The sequence below is a fragment of the Mobula birostris genome, chromosome 8 (assembly GCF_030028105.1).
Source record: "Mobula birostris isolate sMobBir1 chromosome 8, sMobBir1.hap1, whole genome shotgun sequence".
NCBI classification, from domain to species: domain Eukaryota; kingdom Metazoa; phylum Chordata; class Chondrichthyes; order Myliobatiformes; family Myliobatidae; genus Mobula; species Mobula birostris.
Genome location: NC_092377.1, coordinates 80665112 through 80686535, shown reverse-complemented (window position 1 = coordinate 80686535; position 21424 = coordinate 80665112). Strand labels below are relative to the sequence as shown.

Genomic DNA, 21424 nt, shown 5'->3' with positions numbered 1-21424 from the left:
GCTCTATTTTATCAAATATCCCTTGGTATTTCACCCTCTCTGTTAGATTGGTGTTTAGCCCAACAATGATTCCATACTGTGTGCATCTTTTAAAACCTAAAGGCTGATCTCACCGGGCCCTTTGCTCGGAATTACTGTTGCATGAATCTGGTTTTGAGGACCAATTATTTGGTCGAGATGTGGACGGTACAGTGTTTAATGACTAGAACAACAATTATTTTTGTGAAATCAAATCGAATCATTTGAACCATAACTATCTGAGTAAACTAGTCTCGAGACAAAAGAGTAGGAGCCCAGGGCAAATGTCTACAAATACCCCATCAGACTATTCTCAAATCACTGATCAGCAGTAAGTTGTATTTCTATTGTAACTCTAAAACAGCTAATATTAAAATTTAGCTACAGCATATTTATCAGTGACTCCAACAACCCATAAGCAAGTAAACAGGGACAAGCCTTTCAAAAGTATACTAATTTATTGAGAATGTGGACTGTACTGCCTGGACAGACAAAGGTAACATAGTGAATAATAGTCACTAACAAGGATATACTTGAAGAAATCAGGTGCACAGAAAATCAGTCTGTACAGGCACAAACAGTATCCTCTGCTGAAAGATTATTTGAGCAGGTAGATTCAATTGTACACATGAGATTCTGGGAATCTTGAGCGACACACACAAAATGTTGGAGGAACTCAGCAGCCAATGTTTCAGGCTGCCTTGTCTATTTATGTATTCTGTTCCATAGACGCTGCCTGACTTGCTAAAATTCAATTGTACACAGTGCTTCACTGCCCCCTTGTGGTTAACTATCCCACACTTTCCAAATTGCACTGCAAGGAAGATTATTACAGGTACTTTGGAGAACTGCCCGTAATTAATTATGAATTAAACTTAATAGATCGTATTTAACCACTAAATTACTAAAGGATATTTATTTTTGTGATTGAAAAGTGGCCAGGCACAGTCAACCTCACAGGGTTACACACTTATAGCCAAGATATCTGTATATTTTTCTAGGCAAAACTAAAATGAACATTGCATAACGACATACAGTGCTAATATTTTCTGATATAAATCTAGACAAACACTGCTGGTGCAGTCACAAGGTATGCTGCACTTTAGACCTGCTGGCCTTGGAATAAAACATTTAACCACAGGCCATCTTGTTATCTCAGGAGGATGGAAGACTCTACTGAGTTATCTCCAATATTATGGTTAATATTTACCTGGGATCAATACATTGTTTTTCATGGGACCTTGCTGAGCCCAAAGTAGCTGCTAATTTCCTGTAATACAACTGTGATCACACTTGAGAAGTGCTTCATTGCCTGTCAAAATATTTTAGCCGTTCCAGAGTGAAGGACACCACAGCAATGTGAATTCTCCCTCTCTATGGCTCAGAAAGACTTAGAGTCATAGGGTCTTAGGAAAGTACAGAAACAGGCCCTTTGGCCCATCTAGTCTGTGCTGAACCATACCCGGACCATAGCCCTCCATTCCCCTACCATCCATGTACCTATCCAAACTTCTCTTAAACGTTGAAATTGAGCTCACATGCACCACTTGCACTGGCAGCTCGTTCCACACTCTCACAACCCTCTGAGTGAAGGAATTTCCCTTCATGTTCCTCTTAAACTTTTCACCTTTCACCCTTAACCACATGAACTGTAATCCCACCCAACCTCAGTGGAAAAAGCCTGCGTACATTTACCCTATCTATACTCCTCAAAATTTTGTATACCTCTATCAAATCTCCTCTCAATTTTCTATGATCCAAGAAATGAAGTCTTAACCTATTCAATCTTTCCTTATAACTCAGGTCCTCCAGTCCTAGCAACACCCTTGTAAATTTTCCCTGTTGCCATAAAGGTTTAATACCCTGCTGTCACAGTTAAATATGCCATTTGTCTCATTTACTCTGATTGAATGCACGGTTCCCAAATAGTGCAGGACTCCATTTCACAGCAGTCCTTACTCAGAGTGTGCAGACCAGTTACTGTGTTAATTAAAAGGCCTACTTTAGATGGGTCACTGGAGAACCCAATAGACAAGTTCTGCTGCAGCCCACCAAAATGTTCCAAGCATGATCTATCTTGAAGGTAGGAACCTCTTATTTACCCTTTGGGAGCGATGACCACTCTGATACCTGCCTCAGGCAACTATCACTGATGGTCAATGCCACATGGACGTTGGGCACATGAATTACCCACCCCAGATTCCCACCCACCATCATTTGCATGTAATCTGCACACCAGAAAAAATGGTTTCATGACAACAGATGGAGATCTTAAAGACAAACTCGTTTAACAATTTTAGTCTGCTGAACGCTTTCCTTCAATTGCGATATTAAACCTCTTGCAATTTCAATGCAATGTGCAATCCACAGAGAGGAAAATCACTCCATTGTATCCACTTCCAAATCTGATCACGGCCCTTGTGCATTTGTAATTCAAGTGACTGTAACATCATAACAGTAAGCTGTTTGTTTTTGGTGGTCTCTCCTCTCACTGTGGAAGGGGGCTACACTTCTCTGTGACTTGTTAGTGAGAGAGAGAGCGAGAGGTTCTGTGGCATGTCGAATTGTTGGGTGAACAATAGTTTTTGTTGAACTGCAGTTCATAATATCTCTTTGGGGGCTTTACTATTGCTTGCTTGGTGGGTGGTAGGCACTGATGCTTCCTGCTGAAATAAGTGGGGGAGTAGAAGGGGCAGGGTTGATGCTTTTCTGCCGTTTATGCATTGGAGGGGGAAGAGGGAGCTTTGGGATTCTAATGTTTTTTTTGTCATTCACTCTTTGAGATTTTCTTCTGTTTCATGAATGTTTACGAAGAGTAAGGATTTCAGGTTCTGTACTGAATATATTCTCTGATAGAAAATGAAACCATTGAACCATTGAAGTGTTGAGGGATTCAAGAGTCATTTTGGTTTTAAATCAGAGGAGGCACTGTTGCACTAAGCCAGATGAGAATGTTAAATAAGCAAACCAAAGTAACAGCAAGTGTAAAAATGCATCACCTTCAGAGCTTCAAAACCTGGGCCTCTGTGCCTCTCTCTGCAACTGGATTCTAAACTTTCTCACTGGGAGACCACCGTCAGTGCAGTCAGAAATAAGATCTCCTCCTCACTGGCAATCAACACCGGCACACACAAGGATGCCTGCTTAGCCCATTGCTCTACTCTCCCTCTCTCCATTCACAACTGTGTGGCTAGGCACAGCTCAAACAGTGTCTATAAATTCACAGATGACAGCACTGTTGTTGGCAGAAACTCAGATGGTGGCAAGGAGGTGTAATGTGGTGAGACAGATCAGCTGGCTGAGTGGTGTCTCGGCAACAACCTTACACTCAGCATCAGTAAGACCAAGGAATTGACTGTAGACTTCAGGAAGGGGAAATCAGAATACACAGCAGCTCTTATTGAGGGGTCAGTAGTTGAAAGGTGAACAGCTTCAAGCTTCTGGGTGTAAACATCTCTGAACTTCTATACTGGGCCCATCATATGATCTCCTCAGGCTCCTAATGAAATATAGCCGACCAGTATGTCATGAAAGACTCCGGCAAGTTAATACGGTTGTAGTGTGGTAAGCATTCTAACTGGTTGTATTACTGTCTGTTATGGAGGGACACTGCACGGGATCAGGGAAAAACAGCTGTGGAGTGTTGTAAACCAAGCAGTCTCCATGATGGGCAATAGCCTTCCCACTACCACGGACATCTTCAAAAGGTGATGCCTCAGGAAGGCAACGTCCATTATGAAGAACCATACCATCCAGGATGTGCCCTCTTCCCTTTACTATCAAATGGGCAACCCAACTAATCTCCTCTGCCTAGATAATACCTATATCCTTCCATTTCCCTCATATCATCTGTCTATCTAAATATCTCTTAAAGCTCTCTCATGTATCTGCCTCTTCCACATTCCAGGCACTCGCCTTTCTCTCTGTAAGAAACTTGTCCTCATGTCTTCTTTGAAATTACTCCCTCTCAGCTTAAATGTATGCTCTCTGGCATTAGACATTTCAACCCTCAGAGAAAAAGATACCGTCTGTCTAATCTATCTATGCCTCCCATAATAGAAGGGTGTCCTTTTGGAATGGAGATGAGGAGGAATTTCTTTAAAGTGGTGAATCAGTGGAATTCCTTGCCACAGGCAGCTGTCGAGGCCAAGACTTTATGTATAATTAAGGCAGAGGTTAATAGATCCTTGATTGGTCAGGGCATGAAGGAATATGGGGGGAAAGCAGGAGACTGGGGCTGAGAGGAAAATTGGATCAGCCATACTGAAATGGTGGAGCAGACTCGATAGGCCAAATGGCCTAATCCTACTCCTATATCTTATGCCTTATAATCTTATAAACCTCTATAAGATCTCCCCTCAACCTCCGATGCTCCAGAGAAAATAACCCAAGTTTGTCCAACCTCATGTTACAGCACATGCCCTCTAATCCAGGTAACATCCCGGTAAACCTCTTCTGCACCCGCTCCAAAGTATCGCTATCCTTCCTATAACAGGGTGACCAGAACAGTATGCAATACTCCAGATGCAGTCTAATGAGAGTTTTATAAAGCTGCAAAATAACATCCTGACTTTTGAACTCAGTGCATCAACTAATAAGGGTAAGCGTGCCATATGCCTTCTTAAACACTGAATCAATCTGTGCATCCACTTTCAGGGAGATATGAACTTGGACCCAAGATCCCTCTGCTCACCAATACTGTTAAGAGTCTTTGCCAGTTTTCTATGTAATCCACAACACATTAATCTTCGTATCATCTACAAATTTACTAACCCAACCACTTATTAATCTGCCTATCCATCTGCATTTTCATCCAGGTCATTGATATACACCACAAACAGAAGAGGACTCAGTATAGATCGCTGCAGAACACCACTAATCACAGTCCTCCAACTAAAATAAGTCCCTTTGACCCCTACCCTCTGCCTTCTATGGGCAAGCCAGTTCTGAACCCAAATGGCCAAGTCACCATAGATTTCATGTATCTTCGTCTTCTGGATGAAGCTCCCATGAAGGACCTTCTCAAATGCCTTACTAAAATCCATGTAAACAATATGCACATCTCTGCCTTCATCAATCACCCTCGTGACTTCATCAAAAATCTAAATCAAGTTAGCAAGACACAACCTGCCCCACACAAAGCCATGCTGGCACTTACTAGTTAGGCCAAGGTTCTCAAAAATGCTCATAAATCCTATCCCTAATAACTCTCTCCAGTAACTTCCCTACCAGTAATGTGAAACTCGCCAGTCTATAGTTTCCAGGATTAATCCTGGTTCTCTCCTGAATAATGGAAAAACATTAGCTGCTCACCAGTCCTCCAGGACATTGTCTGTGGCTAGAGAGATATTGGTCAAGGACCTGAAATATCTTCTCTTACCTCTCTCAATAACCCGAGGTATACCCCAACAGGCCCTTGGGACTCATCCAATTTTATGCTCTTCAAGTGACCCAACACAACAAACTCCTCCTTTACTTTAAAATGCCCTAGCATATCAATAATACTCAGCACTGATCTTCCTATCCTCCACATTCTTCTCTTTGGTAAATACTGATGTAAAGTACTCACTAAGAAGCTCACCCCATCTTCCACGTCTTCTACATCCAAGCAAATGTTTCCCCCTTATGCTTGAGTGGACCTACCCTCTCCCTGGCAATCCTTTCTGCTCTTGATGTAGGTATAGAATACTTTGGGATTCTCTTTAATTCTACATGCCAAGGACTTTTCATGGCCTCTCCTGGCTTTTCTAATTCCGTTCTTAAGTTCTTTTCTGGCTTCTTTATAATCCTCAAGGGCTTTGTTTGATTCTACCTTCCTAAGCTTTACATACTTTGCCATTTTCTTCTTGACTAAATTCATCACCTCTCTCAACATCTAAGGTTCTCTTACCTTGCCATTCTTGTCCTTTGGAGCATACCTGACCTGTACTCTGTGCAGTAGGTTTTTAAGCACCCTCCTCATATATGGATAATTGTGAAATGATGCACTTTGGAAAGTCAAACCAGTATAGATTTATGCTATGAATGGCAATGCACGAGGGCATGTTATGGAACATTGTGGAACAGGAGCACAAGTGCATAGTTCATTGCAAGTGGTCTCACCAGTTGATAGGATGGTGTAAAAGTTATTTTGCCTGCTGGCCTTCATCAGTCCTAGCAATGAGTATAGGAGTTGGGAAATTCTGTGTAGTTATATAAGTGGCTGGCACTCGGAATACCGTGTACACTTTTGATCACCCTGTTATAGAAAAGACAAGGTTAAACAGGAAAGAATGCAGAAAAGATTTACAATGACCAGAAGGCCTGAGTTATAGGGAGAGGTTGGCCAGGCTAGGACTTTATTCCTTGGAACGTAGGAAAATGAAAGGAATGAGAGAATAGAAATGTTCAAAATTATGAGAGACAGAGATAAGGTGGACGATAACAGTCTTTTCACCCTGGTAGGGGAGTCCAAATCTAGGGGGCATAGACTTAAGGTGAGACAGGAAAGAGTTAAAAGGGACTTGAGGGGAAAATTATGGAACGAGCTGCCAAACAAACTTGTTGAGACAGCTAGAAAGCTTTCATTTAAGAAGTTCGTGGATAGGTGCACCATAGCTAGAATGGATTCCTGAGCCGAATAGAACGAATCTGTGCTACATTGCTCTAAGACTCTATGACTCTATTAATGCTTGGCATTGGCTTGTAATTTGCAGGGTCAGTATTGCTGCCCTTTTCATGTGCTCATTCTGTGATGCACCAGCCTCCATATGTTTTTCGTGGATTTTCTGCAAATTTTCTCTTTAGGACCATTGGATCGCAGACATAATATCCTTCAAATCAAACCCACTGAGCTCAAAATCAATTGCCCTGCTGGATATACTACAAAAGAGTAAGTCAAATCAGTATTATTGTTGCATAAAAACACTTCTGAACAATATTCCTTTGGGATTTTAATTATTTTACCTTTAATTTTGCAGCCAATTTAAGATTTTCAAGGTTTTACTCCCTGGTGCACTATTTTGCTGTCACAATACTGTATGAATGTTTTATTATCATGCTTAGTATTTTGTGGGTGTTCATCCCTCAGGCCCTCTTTGTACTTCCAACACTTTAATCTGTTTTACCAATTTCCTCCCTAGGGTTCTCTCTATTCCCCTGCAGAGATAATGTGATTTGTTTTTCATTTTTTATATTTCCCATTTCAAATGACCAACGAACGTACTGCAGAGAGAGCCTGCACTGGGACAGAATTCACTGTCGAAATAATGATGAGGCTAATAATGTTCATCCGTATTCAACCACCAAGCCGACAACATTTTAAGGAAATACAGATGTAACATTTCAGAAATAGTCTGAGGTTAGGTGCTTCTTGATAAAATAGGCTAAGGTGGTTCCTTGCAGGAGGTGGCAAATTCCTGAAAGGCTAGATCATTGACAAGAAAGTAGTTAAACTTTTGAAAGATCACTGAATGGAGGGCAATGGCAAACCGGCGCAGAAGCAGAGCTGAGGCCTAAGGTAGATCAGCTATGATCATAATGAATGGTAGGACTGGCTTGAGGGGTCGCATTGTCTACTCTTGCCCCCTGTTTTGTATTGTTCGTAAGTTCACGTACTGCCATTCATATCAGTTCACAGAGGAAACCCATCATCCCACTGAAAATGAGGAAACCAAAAAAGTAGATGAGGGCAGGGCAGTGGTGGTGGTCTATTTGAACTTTAGCAAGGCCTTTGAGAAAGTCCCACATGGTAGGCTGGTCTGGAAGGTTAGGTCCCATGGAACCCAGGGAGAACTAATTGGAAGTATTCAAAATTGGTTTGAAGATAGGATGAAGAAGGTAGTAGTTGAAGATTGTTTCTCAGAATGGAGGCTGATAACTACTGGTGTACCTCAGTTGCCAGTGTTGGGACCTTCTTAGTTGTCATTGATATAAAATGCACGAAGCTTGATCAGTAAGTTTGAGGATGACAAAATTAGGAGGTGTTGTTGATAGTGAAGAAGATTATTGCAGTTTACTGGGTTTCTTGATGAGTTAGGGAAGTGGACCATGGAGTGGCAAATGGATTTCAATACAGATAAATGTGAGGTGATGCATTTTGTAAAGTCAAACCAGTGAAGTACTTGCACAATCACCTGTAGGGCAACAGGGAGTGTAATAGAACAGGGTGTCTAGGAGTACATGAGCATAATTTATTGAAATCAATATCACAGGTAGACAAAATGGTGAAAAAGGCATTTGGTATGCTGGGCTTCATCTGTCAGAGTTGGGAATTGGGACATTATGTTGCAGTTGCAACACAAGTCACTGGGGAGGCCACACTTGGAATACAATGTACAGAAAGGAAGTTGTTAAACTGGAAAGAGTGCGGAAAAGATTCACAACTATGTTGCCAGGACTACAAGGCCTGAGTTATATAGAGAGGTTGGTTAGGCTAAGTCTTCATTCCATGGAGCAGAGGAGAATGAGGGGCAACCATATTGAAATATATAACATTTTGAGAGGTATGAATATGGTGAATGGTAATAGTCTTTTCACCAGGATAGGGGAGTCTAAAACCAGGAGTCATTGGTTTAGGGTGTCACCACGGTTTGGATATGGCCCAAGTGTGGAGTGAGAGACACTGAAGCAGGTCGATAGTTCACAGACTTTAATGCGAACAGTGTTAAAGGGAAAATAAAACAATAAATGCTAGGGCCAAACAGGGCCATTAACTAAAACCCTCAAAGGAAAATGAAGCCTACACTGTGGCTGAAAAGAATATCTAAACATTAAACGAATACCGCTAGTCTTCAGAGTCAGTTGATTTGAAAGTCTAATATCTCAAGGAAGGCCAAATACCAACAGCAGCGAAGCGTTGCTATGCTCTGTCCAAGTCTTGACAAGCACTACCACAACAAGAATGGAGTTAAATACTATCACAAATAATAATTACCTGACACGTGAAAATTTGCAAGCGCAATTGCCCGTATCTACTGCGCTGCTGAATCCGTGGTTGTGACATAGGGTGAGTCAGGAAAGATTTAAAAGCGACCTGAGGGGCAAGATTTTCATGCAGAGGGTGATGACTAAGTGGAACAAGATGCCACAGGAAGTAGTTGAGGCAGGTACAATAGTGCCATTTAAGAAGCACTTAAATAGCATATGGAGTTAAAGGGCTTAATAAGATCATAAGATATAGGAGTAGAATTAGGCCACGTGGCCCATTGGGTCTGCTCTGCCATTTCATCATGGCTGATCCATTTTTCCTCTCAGCCCCAATCTCCTGCTTTCTCCCCATATCCCTTCATGCCCTGACCAATCAAGAACCTATCAACCTCTGTCTTAAATATTCATAAGGGCTTAGCTTCCACAGATGCCTGTGGCAATGAATTCCACAGATTCACCACTCTCTAGCTAAAGAAATTCCTCCTCATCTCCATTCCAAAAGGATGCCCCTCTATTCTGAGGCTGTGTCCTCAGGTCTTAGACTCTCCCACCATAAGAAACATCCTTTCCATATCCACTCTGTCAAGGCCTTTCACCATTTGATAGGTTTCCATGAGGTTACATCTCATTCTTCTGAATTCCAGTGAATACAGGCCCAGAGCCAACAAACACTCTTCATCTGACAAACTGTGCAAACCTGGAACCATTTTCGTGAACCTCCTTTGAACTCTCTCCATTATTCAGTGCATCCTTACTAGGAGGCACAAAACTGTTCACAATACTCTAAGTGAGGTCTCACCAGTGTTTTATAAATTCTCAACATTACATCCTTGCTGTTATATTCTAGTCCTGTTGAAATAAATGCGAACATCGCATTTGTCTTCCTCATCACAGACTCAACCTGCAAATTAACCTTTAGGAAATCCTGTGCAAGAGCTCCCAAGGTCCTTTGCACCTCAGTTTTTTTGTGTTTTCTCTCCACTTAGAAAATAGTCGACTTTTTATAACTTCTACCAAATTGCATGACCACGCACTTCCCAACAATATATGTCATCTGCCACTTACTTGCCGATTCTCCTAATCTGTCTAGATCCATCTGTAGTCTCTCTCCTTTCTCAAAACTACCTGCCCCCCCAGCTATCTTCATATCATCTGCAAACCTTGCAACAAAGCCATCAATTCCATCATCTAAATCCTTGCCATATAACATAAAAAGAATTGGTTCCAACATAAACCCCTGTGGAATACTGCTAGTCACTGGCAGCCAACCAGAAAAGACTCCCTTTATTCCCATTCTTTGCCTCCTGCCAGTCAGCCACTGCTCTATCGATGCTAGGGTCTTCCCTGTAATACCATGGGCTCATAGCTTGTTAAAGGCCTTCTGAAAATCCAAATATACAACATCAACCAATTCTCCTGTGTCTATACTGCTTGTTATTTCTTCAAAGAATTCCAACAAATTTGTCAGGGAAGATTTTCCCTTGAGGAAACCATGCTGACTATGGCCTATTTTATCATGTGCTTCCAAGTACCCCAAAACCACATCCTTAACAATCGACTCCAACACCTTCCCAACCACTAAGGTCAGGCTAACATGCCTATAATTTCCTTTCTTCTGCCCCCTCCCTTCTTGAAGACTGGAGTGACATTTGCAATTTTCCAGTCTTCTGGAGCCATTCCAGACTCTCGTGATTCTTGAAAGATCATTACTAATGCCTCCACAATCTCTTCAGCCACCTCTTCCAGAACCCTGCGATGTGCACCATCTGGTCCATGTGACCTATGTCCCTTCAGACCTTTCAGTTTTCCAAGAACCTTCTGTCCAGTTAAGGTAACTTCACACATTTCATGACCCCTGAAACCCGAAAATTCCACCATACAGCTGGTGTCTTCCACAGTGAAGACTAATGCAAAATACTTAATCAGTTCATCCACTATTTCCTTGTCTCCCATTACTACCTCTCCAGCATCATTTTCCAACGGTTCAATATCCATTCTCACATCTTTTTTATTCTTTGAACCTGAAGAAACTTATGGTATCCTCTTTAATATTATTGGCTCGCTTACTTTTGTATTCTATCTTTTCCTTCTAAATGACTTTTTAGTTGCCTTATGTTCGTTTTTATAAGTTTTCCAGTCCTCTAACTTACCACTAATTTTTGCTGTATTATATGCCCTCTTTGGCTTTTATATTGGCGTTGACTTCTCTTGTTAGCCACAGTTGTGTCATCTTGCCTTTAGAATACTTCTTCCTCTTTGGGATGTATATATCCTGTGCCTTCTGAATTGCTTCCAGAAATTCCAGCCATTGCTGCTCTGCCGTCATTTCTGCCAGTGTTCTTTTCCAATCAAATCTGGCTAATTCTTCTCTCACACCTCTGTAATTCCCTTACTCCACTGTAGTATTGATATATCTGACTTCAGCTTCCCCTTCTCAAAATTCAGGGTGAATTTGATCATATTATGATCACTTGGCCCTATGGGTTCTTTCACTTTTTGCTCTCAAATCAATTCCAGATCATTGTACAAAACCCGATCCAGAATAGCTGATCCCCTAGTTGGCTCAACCAAGAGTTGCTCTAAAAAGCCACCTCATAGGCATTCTAGAAAATCCCCCTCCTGTTATCTAGCACCAACCTGATTTTCCCAATCTACCTGCATAATGAAATCTCCCATGACTATTGTAACATTGCCCTTTAGGCATATATTTTCTATCTCTCATTCTAATTTGTAGACCACGTCCTTACTACTGTCTGGAGGTATGTATGTAACTCCCATCAGGGTCTTTTTACTCTTGCAGCCCTTTAGATCTATTCACAATGATTCAATACCTTCCAACCCCATGTCACCTCTTTCTAATGATTTGATTTGACTTTTTACCAACAGAGCCACGCCACCCCCTCTGCCTTCCTGCTAGTCCTTTCAATACAATGTGTATCCTTGGACAATAAGCACCCAGCTACAACCTTCTTTCATCCATGATTCAATGATGGCTACAGCATCATAGCTGCCAATCTGTAACTGTGCTACAAGTTCATCTACCATATTCAGTATACTGCATGCATTCAAATATAACACTTCCAGTACTGTATTCACCCTTCTCGATTTTGTCCACCTTTTAAGTTGCAACTCATCCTGTTGACTGCAATTTCGCCCTCTCATCAACCCCTCCTTGCTAGGAGTCTCACTATGCATTGCCTCTGTTTGTAAACCAACTACCTCTTTTTCAGCACTATCACTCCAGTTCCCATCCCTCAGCCAAGTTAGCTTAAACCCACCTGAACAACTCCAGCCAACCTGCCCTTAAGAATATTGGACCCCCTCAGGTTGAAGTGTAACCCATCCTTTTTCTACAGGTCATACCTTCCCCAGAAGAGATCCCAATGATCCCAGGCTTTGGGGACCTGGGCCAAAGGCAGGAAGTTGGAGATATCTGGGTGGAAACCATAGTCAGCATGGACTTAATGGAGCAAAGGTCCTGCATCTGTGCTATACTGTATTGCTGTCTGACTCTACAATTCTAAAATGCATTTTTGTACAGATAATACAGAGAAATGGACATAGCTCACCACTGTAGAACAGATCCATGGTGAGAAGGAAAATTACAAATGTTATACTTGATCTGATCCCAGTTTGTGACAGTTGTTGATTCGTGGAAGTCTTACAGTGACTCACGGACATCATCATCTTTAACGGAGAGATGCAAATGCAGATACATGGACTCAACCCAAAATGCCAACAATTCCTTTTCCCTCCACAGACGCTGCTTGTCATGCAGAGTACATCCAGCCGTTTCTGTTCTATTGCAGTCTGCTGTCAGCAAAATACCCAGGGATCATCTCAATTTCTGCAGGGGTTCCCAACCTGGGGTTCACGGACCACTTTGCTAATGGTAAGGCTCCATAGCATAAAAAAAATGTTGGGAACCTCTGCTCTACAGTATCGCTGAAATCTGTGTGAACACGATGAATATCTTCTCATTGAATGATTCTTAGCTGAGTAATATCTGAATCAGAAAGTGCCAGGAAAAAGCTTGAAGTCAAGCCAAGTATAGAAAACAAACTAAGAGTGCTGGGAGCTGAATTTATAAGAGAAATCTGAAGGAAAGAAAAAAAGTTAAATGATTGACATATATTTTAGTTCTCCAATATTTCTTTTGACCATATGGAATAAGAAATCACGCTAATAGGAGTTAATTTTCATTGTCAATGAGATATTAATGGTAATGAAGTCTTACTGAAGTGTTTATAGTCAAGACCAGAACCATCTCTAGTCTATTTTCTGCTGTTACATAATTCTTTCCTCATCCTTACTACTCTCCCCTTCCACATCTGGTTTTCTGTTGATTTTTGACTCCAAGGCAGAATTGCAAGTCTCTGCTTCATATACAGCATTACTTTGGTGGAAGTTAATGCCACCAGATTTTACCTATAGGTTTCATGGAAGGTAGAATCCCTAGAATTTTAACTCATGAAATCTGACACGGGAGGCTATAGCCTCCAATTATGACTGACACACAAGCACTTCCTTAAGGATAACACAAAGTACTATAGACATGAAGTGTTAACACAAACCTTGTACTGTGAGGTAGGTGTCTACTGTGGGCACCATGTGTTGGAAATTGTGCTCATTTTAAGGAATAACTTTTTCTCAAGGTCCTGCTCAGTCATCTGAATATTATCAAAGAAATATCATTTGCCTTGAGTCAAGAAAGTTGAGCAATGTTTATGAATTTTTAAACACTGTTGGAAAAGAAAATGGATAAATTCTTAAAGGACTGCTCCAAGGCCCACAACTAGACGTGTTTGGTGTAAACTCACCAAGGAATTTTAATTTATGTGCTTGAAGTTGATGGATCTTCCAAGCTAGTTTGCTCACTTCCAAGTGAATTGCACTTCACTGCAACTTTGAAGAAACTCCAAGTAACCAACTTCAAATATTTCAATCGGATAATTGAAAATGAAAGAGAGATTTGTTTAATGTGGAAAGTAGTAATGAAAATGAAAATTAATGTATTGGCAGCAACATCAATTACCTTTCACTATTTTGAATATTAATGTATTGGCAACAATATCAGTTACCTTTCACTGTTGCCACTTCTCCTTCTGGATGTGCCATCCGTTGCATAGCTGTAGCAGAAACACAAATTGGCATGCTAATTCTCTGCCCCAAGATAGTTGCAGATAAGTCCACGCTTGACACATCCCTAAGAACACGTGGGCAGATTTGCCATCTGAAAAATGCAGACAGGTGAGTTAGAAATAGTCTCTGCTCTCCAGTGTCCTTCCCAGCAGCACCAAGGGTTGGGAAGAAGCCACCTAAATCCAATTGCACAGGATAAAGTTGTCAATGAGTAATAGTCTCAACATTGAGGGAGTGTCTTGAGGGAACAGATAGAATGTAAAAACTAGAAGATGATGAAAGTTGTCTCTGCTAATATAGAGTGTAATAACCTTTTTAAGCCTTGACCTTTAATCTAATTTTGGTTTGATTCAAGCCTGCCTTATCAGGCTTTTGCACACAGTTGGGTCTGTGTTTTAGCTCTTCTTTTGTGACAGTGTGGAAATGTACCAGTAAGGATGATTGCTGTAGAGCATGTGTGTAACTGTTATAGGGACATAGACAGACGAAGCTATCGAGTCAAACTTAGAAGCTCGGTTTGGAAATTTTACTGAGACCTTTTTCTTCTCTGTCCCTTTCTTGACAAATGGGCAGCTCCTCCTGAACTTCTTCCAGGTGTGGACCTCTGGGTGGTGAAGTTCTCCAACATTCATGACACTGCCACAACACAAGAGTCTGTAGACTATATCAATATCACCAATCTAACCTGTCTGAAATCATGCAAGAAGTAGAAAAATGTGTTTGCTGAACATTCTGGTGATCCAAGGATCAGGCTGAGACGCAGTTATGCAGAGATGATTTAATTCTAACCTTTTTGATATAAATAGTTATAGGGTAATACTAATATGTAATGATTAATACTTCTAATTACTAGTCAAATATAGGTGTAATAATTAATAATAATGATGATAAATAGTGTAAAATAATGGCTGCTTGCTGTGTGATGAAGACAGGGAAACAACTGGTTTGCAACCATATGATTTTCTAAGGATCACTGACCAGCGGACTAATTTACTTCCTGTTAACAAATGCTCTGCTTCTGGTGTCTTAATGTTTACGTGTTTGCATTCAATGACCCCTTGTACACAACGGAAGTCAACCACCTCAGTGAACCCCTAATTGCTTTCTCTCTGTTAATGATGCTGCTTCTGGCCCAACTGGTAATGTTGATGCTGGAAAAAGGAGTTACTAACTTCTGCCAACAGTGGAGTGATGTGAGCAAGCACTTAAAAAGATCTGTTAAGTTAAACACATCTAAACTGCAGCAAACATCTGGTAAAATCTATAAACCAATATAAGGACGAGATGTGTATCTGCAGACACATTAACGTAACAGAATACAAATTGGTTCCTGAGCACTGACAAGCTTACGGACTTCGGTTGATCAATTCCACGAGCCGTTAAGAGAGAGTAAACAGTCACAGGCAGGCAGAGTAATGAACCCTGCTCTCCACTGCAGTTCCTGAATTGGAAGGTAATCGCAAACTCTCTCAGCAGCGTTGGTCCATAAGACCATAAGATATAAGAGCAAAATTAGGCCATTTGTCCATTGAGTCTGCTCTGCCATTCCATCAAGCCTTGCAATCCTGTCTGTGGCAATGTATTCCACAGACTCTCTACCCTCTAGCTAAAGAAATTCCTCCTCATCTCCATTCTAAATGGATGTCCCTGTATTCTGAGACATTGCCCTCTGGTGCTAGACTCCCCCACTATAGGGAACATCCTCTCCACATTCACTCTGTTTAGGCCTTTCTATATTCGGTAGGTTTCAATGAGATCCCCCCTCATTCTTCTAAACTCCAGAGAGTACAGGCCTAGAGTTATCAAACACTCCTCGTATGTTAACCCTTTCGTTCCTGGGACCATTCTTGTCGACCTCCTCTTTTTCCTGGAACAAGGGAGTTAGAGTCACAGAGTTCTATAACACTTCGGCCCAACTCATCCGTGCTGACCATAGCGTCTTTCTTTGCCAGTATCATGTGCCTGCAGTTGACCTGCATACTGTACCTCTAAACCTTTCCTGTTCATCAATCCGTTCAAACGACTTTTAAGTGTTGTAATTGCACCTGCCTCATTCAGATTCTCAGGCAGCTTATTCCACTTAGTCACCTCCTTCTTTATTAATAACTTGCACCTCAGGCCCACTTTAAATCATTCCCCTCTATCTTCTATTTAGGCTTTAATTATTTCTATTGTTATAATTTTAATTGTGCTTTTTCATCCAAGATTAGAAAAGTGAGCCAGTATGAATTGGTTTAAAGGAAGCAATAATAAGTAATCAGGGGTATTAGTAGGGCAGTAGTCAGCAATAAGGAAAAAGGGATAGAAATATGTCTTTGGTCACTAACACTAAATGGGCTATCCTTGTGCTCTCCTTTTCCCCATCAATATTGGAGGTGGTGAATGAAACAGTTCTCTGGCGCTTGATGATAGCAATCAAACTTATTTCCGACTACATAAGTTCTGCCAGAGTGACAGCGTTCAGGATTCACTGGATCATAGCAAGTCCATGCCAAGCAAGGAAACAAGATACCCACCCAGGGCAAAGCAACATGAGAGGTGAGGTTGGGCCGTCAGGACTGGCAGCAGTACGACCAATGGCAGAACAGCCATTGTGAAATTCAGAATCTGAGATGTGAAGCAGATTGAAACAATGGGAAGTGAAAAGAATATTGAGAGGGGAATAATCGTGATTCCAGAGCGAATTATGCTAGGTTATATAAACCGCTCAGTTGATTGTCATGAACAGTTATTTATTTCCCTTTAAATACTCAAGGTCCCAAGCAGCAGGAGCTGCACAGTTAAGACCATTTCTTCATGAAGTTAAGTCCACAGGCTGAGAGGGAAGAGACGACCGAGGCTAAAGAAGTTTGGGATAAGGAATGAGGAGAGGGTGAGGCACTGGAAGTCAGACCAGGGAACAGTAAGGTGTGTTCGTCAGGAGATAGGATGTGGTGTGGGTGGGCTTGGTTGGGGAATTAAGAGAAAGCTTAATAGTTATGGAAGGTGTGGACTGTGTGATATGCTTGGTTATCTGGAAAAAGTGTAGGATCACTTGTTGGGGGTGAAGGTGATGGTCACAGTGTGTTATTGATCAGGGAGAGGTCAATCAGTTTTGTAAAGGTATAATGGTGAGGCAGGTCAATCAAGTCCTGTTTGGAAGCATCATAGGTAGATGCTCTTTGGTGTGGCAGATGGCATTGGGATCCCAAAAGAAAGACAATTAAGTACTTAGATTAAGATGGAACTACTCACAGTGGATTCTCAGTACTAACTTGGATCTATTCAGCTAGGAGACTTTTAAATCCCACATAAACAGACTTCATATGTGTGAGCCACAGAAGTTTGAAAAAGTGGAGGTATCTGCCAGACGCACTATATTCATCATCGGGCTCCCACTGCTCAAATCCGGATTCCTTCCTGCGATGAACCATCAAAGACTCATATCCAAAGTAAAAATCAGAGAGCTTGTGCATTCGATGAAGTACTTGGCTATTTTCATTGGAATGGGTTTATTGCTCACAAGTACTGAGATCGAGTGAAAAGCAACTGTTTATTCAGATCAGATCATTACGCACTGTACTGAGGTAGTAAAAGGACAAAGAGTAGCAATGAGCAATATAGCTGCAGAGAAAGTGCAGGTAAATGATAACTTGCAAGATCATAATGACATCAATAGTGAGGTTAAGAGTCTGACTTATCGCACCAGGAAACTATTTAGTGGCCTTATAACAGCAGGATAAAAGCTTCTCGAGCCTGGTGGTACATGCTTTCAGACTTTTGTATCTGCTTTACTGAGGCGGTGGGAGGTATAGACACAGTCCAAAGAGAGGAGGCTGCTTTCTGGGATGTCCTGAGCTGTTTCCACAACTCTGTGCAGTTTCTTGTGGTCGCAGTTACTATAACAAGCCACTATGCACCCAGATAGGAAATTTCCATAGTGCATCGATAAAAATTTGTGAGGATCAATGGGGAAATTGGAAATGAATCATGCAGCAGAAAAAAACTGAGCATTATACAGCAACCCAATGTCTGGGCCCAGATTTCCGTTCTGCTCTCTCCTTGCAAGTTCAAACTACGCAAATCAAAATTGCATTCTAAGATCAGAGCTGTAAACTGGTGCAAATAACCCAGGGTATGAATCTTCCCTCTCATCACCTTCACATAAAGTTTCTCTATAGCCAATATGGTATAGCATTAAGCTAGCTACAATAATAGCCTAAGCTCATGTTAAGAAAGCAGACTGAGTAATATTATTCATAAATAGCACTTCAACAAAAGCAGTAATGTTCATCCAAATGAGCTTCTAAAAAATGATTTGCAGATTTACTGTTAGAATACAAAACACAAATGGTTCCTGATGTTTGCAGATTTAGAAAATTGTTATAGATTAACAAGCAACATTTTTCCAAATAGAGTGAAAAACTATCCTTTATGAATATGTTGTATGTACTCCTACTTCAAAATTACCTGGAGAAAGCAGCAGTATTATCCCTTAAGGTCTGTTGGTCATCTGCTCCTGAAGAGTAATAATCATAGACTGCTTTGGGTAGGACATCTTTCGCATGTTTTTCAAAATCATGAATGCACACTGGATTGCTGGACATTATTTCTACTTCTGACTTGAGCAGAAGTCAAATGCAGTCAGTCAGTAATTGCATGGCATTGCACTTTGTTTATCCGTGCAGTTAACATTTAACTCGCAGGACAACAGTGGGATTCCTGTGGTAATCAATGCACAAATGGGATTTATACATGGGGAATTATAAAACCAGCAAAAATCTTGCATTCTGCCACACAGTGGACACTACAAAATAACACGGTATTTCATCGCATGCTGGTGGACTTTACGCTCAGCAGCACTCTACAAATACACAGGATAATGGAGAAAGTAGACTTAAGGGATGGTTTTTGCTTAAGAATGGGCATTGGTTTGTTTTAGTGTTAAACAATAAAAATGGAAGAATAAATAAACCCAATCATATGTTTGGGAATATCTGAATTTTTCTTTTTAACCAGAAACCAGCTGTCCTGATTATTTTTTGATGATGTAAGTTGCCTTTTGATCAGAATGCTTGGGGAATTCCCATGTCCCTCTTTGAAGAGAGGCAGTGGACCTCACACGTCCATGAGCATCTTGTCCAGAAGGTTGTCAGTACCTGGCCTTGGGAAAGGAGATCATCATTCAATATCTGCTCACACCCCATTCTAGGCTGCTATTTACATCGATGATATCTTAAATACCTGTGCTGATCTTGGTTGCCCAAATTTTGCTATCTTAACTGAAGCTTGTAGGGGAAGGGAAGCCAGGAGAGGCTGTGGGGAGAGAAAAGATGAATATGTCAGTGACAACAGAGAGCAAGGCAGCTCCTGCATAAGCGCTAAATTGATTTTGCTACCTTATTCATCAGCACCAGCTTGATCCGAAAGCAAACATGCACCATGCTGGAGACTGCTGCACAAAGAAAACCGAAAGAGAAGCTAAGCTAATTTGCTTCTGGTTGGTGTCATTGGAGTGGAACTTTCTTTGACTAAAAATCCCACAGGTCATATGACTTTGAATTACTTGGTTCTTCTGTACTCATCCATGGGAGCCTGGTTATCAAGCAATCAGCGAGATATGGTTCCACATGGAATGACGTTGGCAGCCAGTGATGGCCTGCACCCTGGATCACCTGCTACCTCTCAAATTGAATGCTGGTAATAGTTCTAAATTTAAATATCTTCAGAGATTATTAGAAAATATTGCAATTATTGAAAATGTATCTAAAAATATTTACATACTTAAAACAGTCACACTTGAATTCTGTTCTGTGAGAAGCTATTTTTCTCTCTCAACTTGGATGGTATTGTAGTACTTACACCTGGTCTAACCTGACACAGTCCAAGTAAGCAGGTTTCCCAGCTCGGGAGCTGAAAAACCCGTGGAGGTTTGCACCAGCCCATCGGACTTTGCCGGGGAGAGTTAACTGTAATAGGAAATGTAATCATGATATAATTTTTTTAGACCTACAATTTGTTATATTCTTGCCAAAATGCAAGTGATTCAATAAGGAATACGTGTTTGCCTGGAGGGTGTCAATCACGATGGGGAACAGCTCTGGAATCATTAGATGACAGTACTAAATAACTAATTTTCCAGTTTTAAGGCATGGACGTTTGGAAGGTCACTGAAGCCTCCTGCAAATTTCTTCAGGTGTGTGGCGGTGGGCATTCTGACTGGTTGCATCGAAGCCTCGTATGGAGGCTCCAACGCCCAGGATCTCAAAAGGCTGCAAAGGGTTGAAGACTCAGGACAGCTCCATCATAAACACACCCCCCCCCCCACATCGAGGACATCCTCAAAAGGTGCTGCCTTAAGAATGCGGCATCTATCATTAAGGACACTCACTAACTGGGGGACATGCCACCATCATGGTGGAGCTACAGAAGCCTGAAGACACACAATCAACATTTTAGGAACAGCTTGTTCTCCTCCACCAGCAGATTTCTGAATGGTCCATGAACCCTACCTCACTTGCATTATTTAAATATTTTATTTTTTATTGTAACTTATAGTAATTTCTTTCTGTGTCCTGCACAGTACTGCTACCACAGAACATCAAATGTCATAACACATCAGTGATAAGAAACTGGATTCTGATTCTGAAGTTGAAGCTATCAGTTAAATTGACTGCTTGTGAGTAGTTCTGATATTCTATGTACTCAGGCATTGTTATAAACATTGCAATTAGTTTAAGTGTCTTTAAAATATGTAAACATTTAAAACAGTCACGCAGACTTCAAATATTGAAATAACTGTGTTACTGTTCTGTTAAGAGTCATCTCTCACCATTGATTTGATGGGACTGTAGTTACAACAGGTCTAACCCGACAGTCTAACTGGGCATGGTTTGCAGCCTGGAAACACCCGTGGAAATCTGTACTGACCCATTAGACTTCATGTGGTCTCCTGGGGCTAACTGGGGTGGGAGATTGTCAGCAAGATTTATTTTTAAACTTACAGTATGTTATGTTCTTGTCAAGATGTAAGAGTGATTCAACAAGGGTTGCATGTGTGTCTGGAGGGTGGAGATTGCTCAATGAGGGCCAGCTCTGAGATCAATGGGATGCCAGTTCGAAATCACAGATTTCCCAGTTTTAAGGCACGGCCCAAGTAGTGGGCAACTAATCTGCATACAGAATGTAGGTTGGTTGAGTGATGCTGCAGCAACAACCCCACTCTCAACCTCAGTATGACCCTCATTGAAGGCAATGGTGAGCAGCAAGAAGCTTCCAGGTGTCAACATCTCAGAGAATCTATTCTGGGCCCAAGACATGAATACGATCACAAACAAGGCAATTCAGTGGCTCCACTTGGTCAGGAGTTTGGTGATGT

General features: G+C 41.3%; 1 protein-coding gene across 1 annotated transcript in view; it reads right to left on the bottom strand.

The window, feature by feature from the left end:
- hao1 (hydroxyacid oxidase (glycolate oxidase) 1) overlaps window positions 1-18653 on the bottom strand; it is a 61395-nt gene extending 42742 nt beyond the window's left edge. The window contains exons 1-2 of the mRNA XM_072265529.1: window positions 18517-18653; window positions 14007-14158 (exon numbers count right to left, since the gene is read on the bottom strand). Coding sequence (XP_072121630.1) covers window positions 14007-14158; window positions 18517-18653 — 289 coding nt within the window. The remainder of the gene's footprint in view (window positions 1-14006; window positions 14159-18516) is intronic.
- Window positions 18654-21424: the final 2771 nt, after the last annotated feature.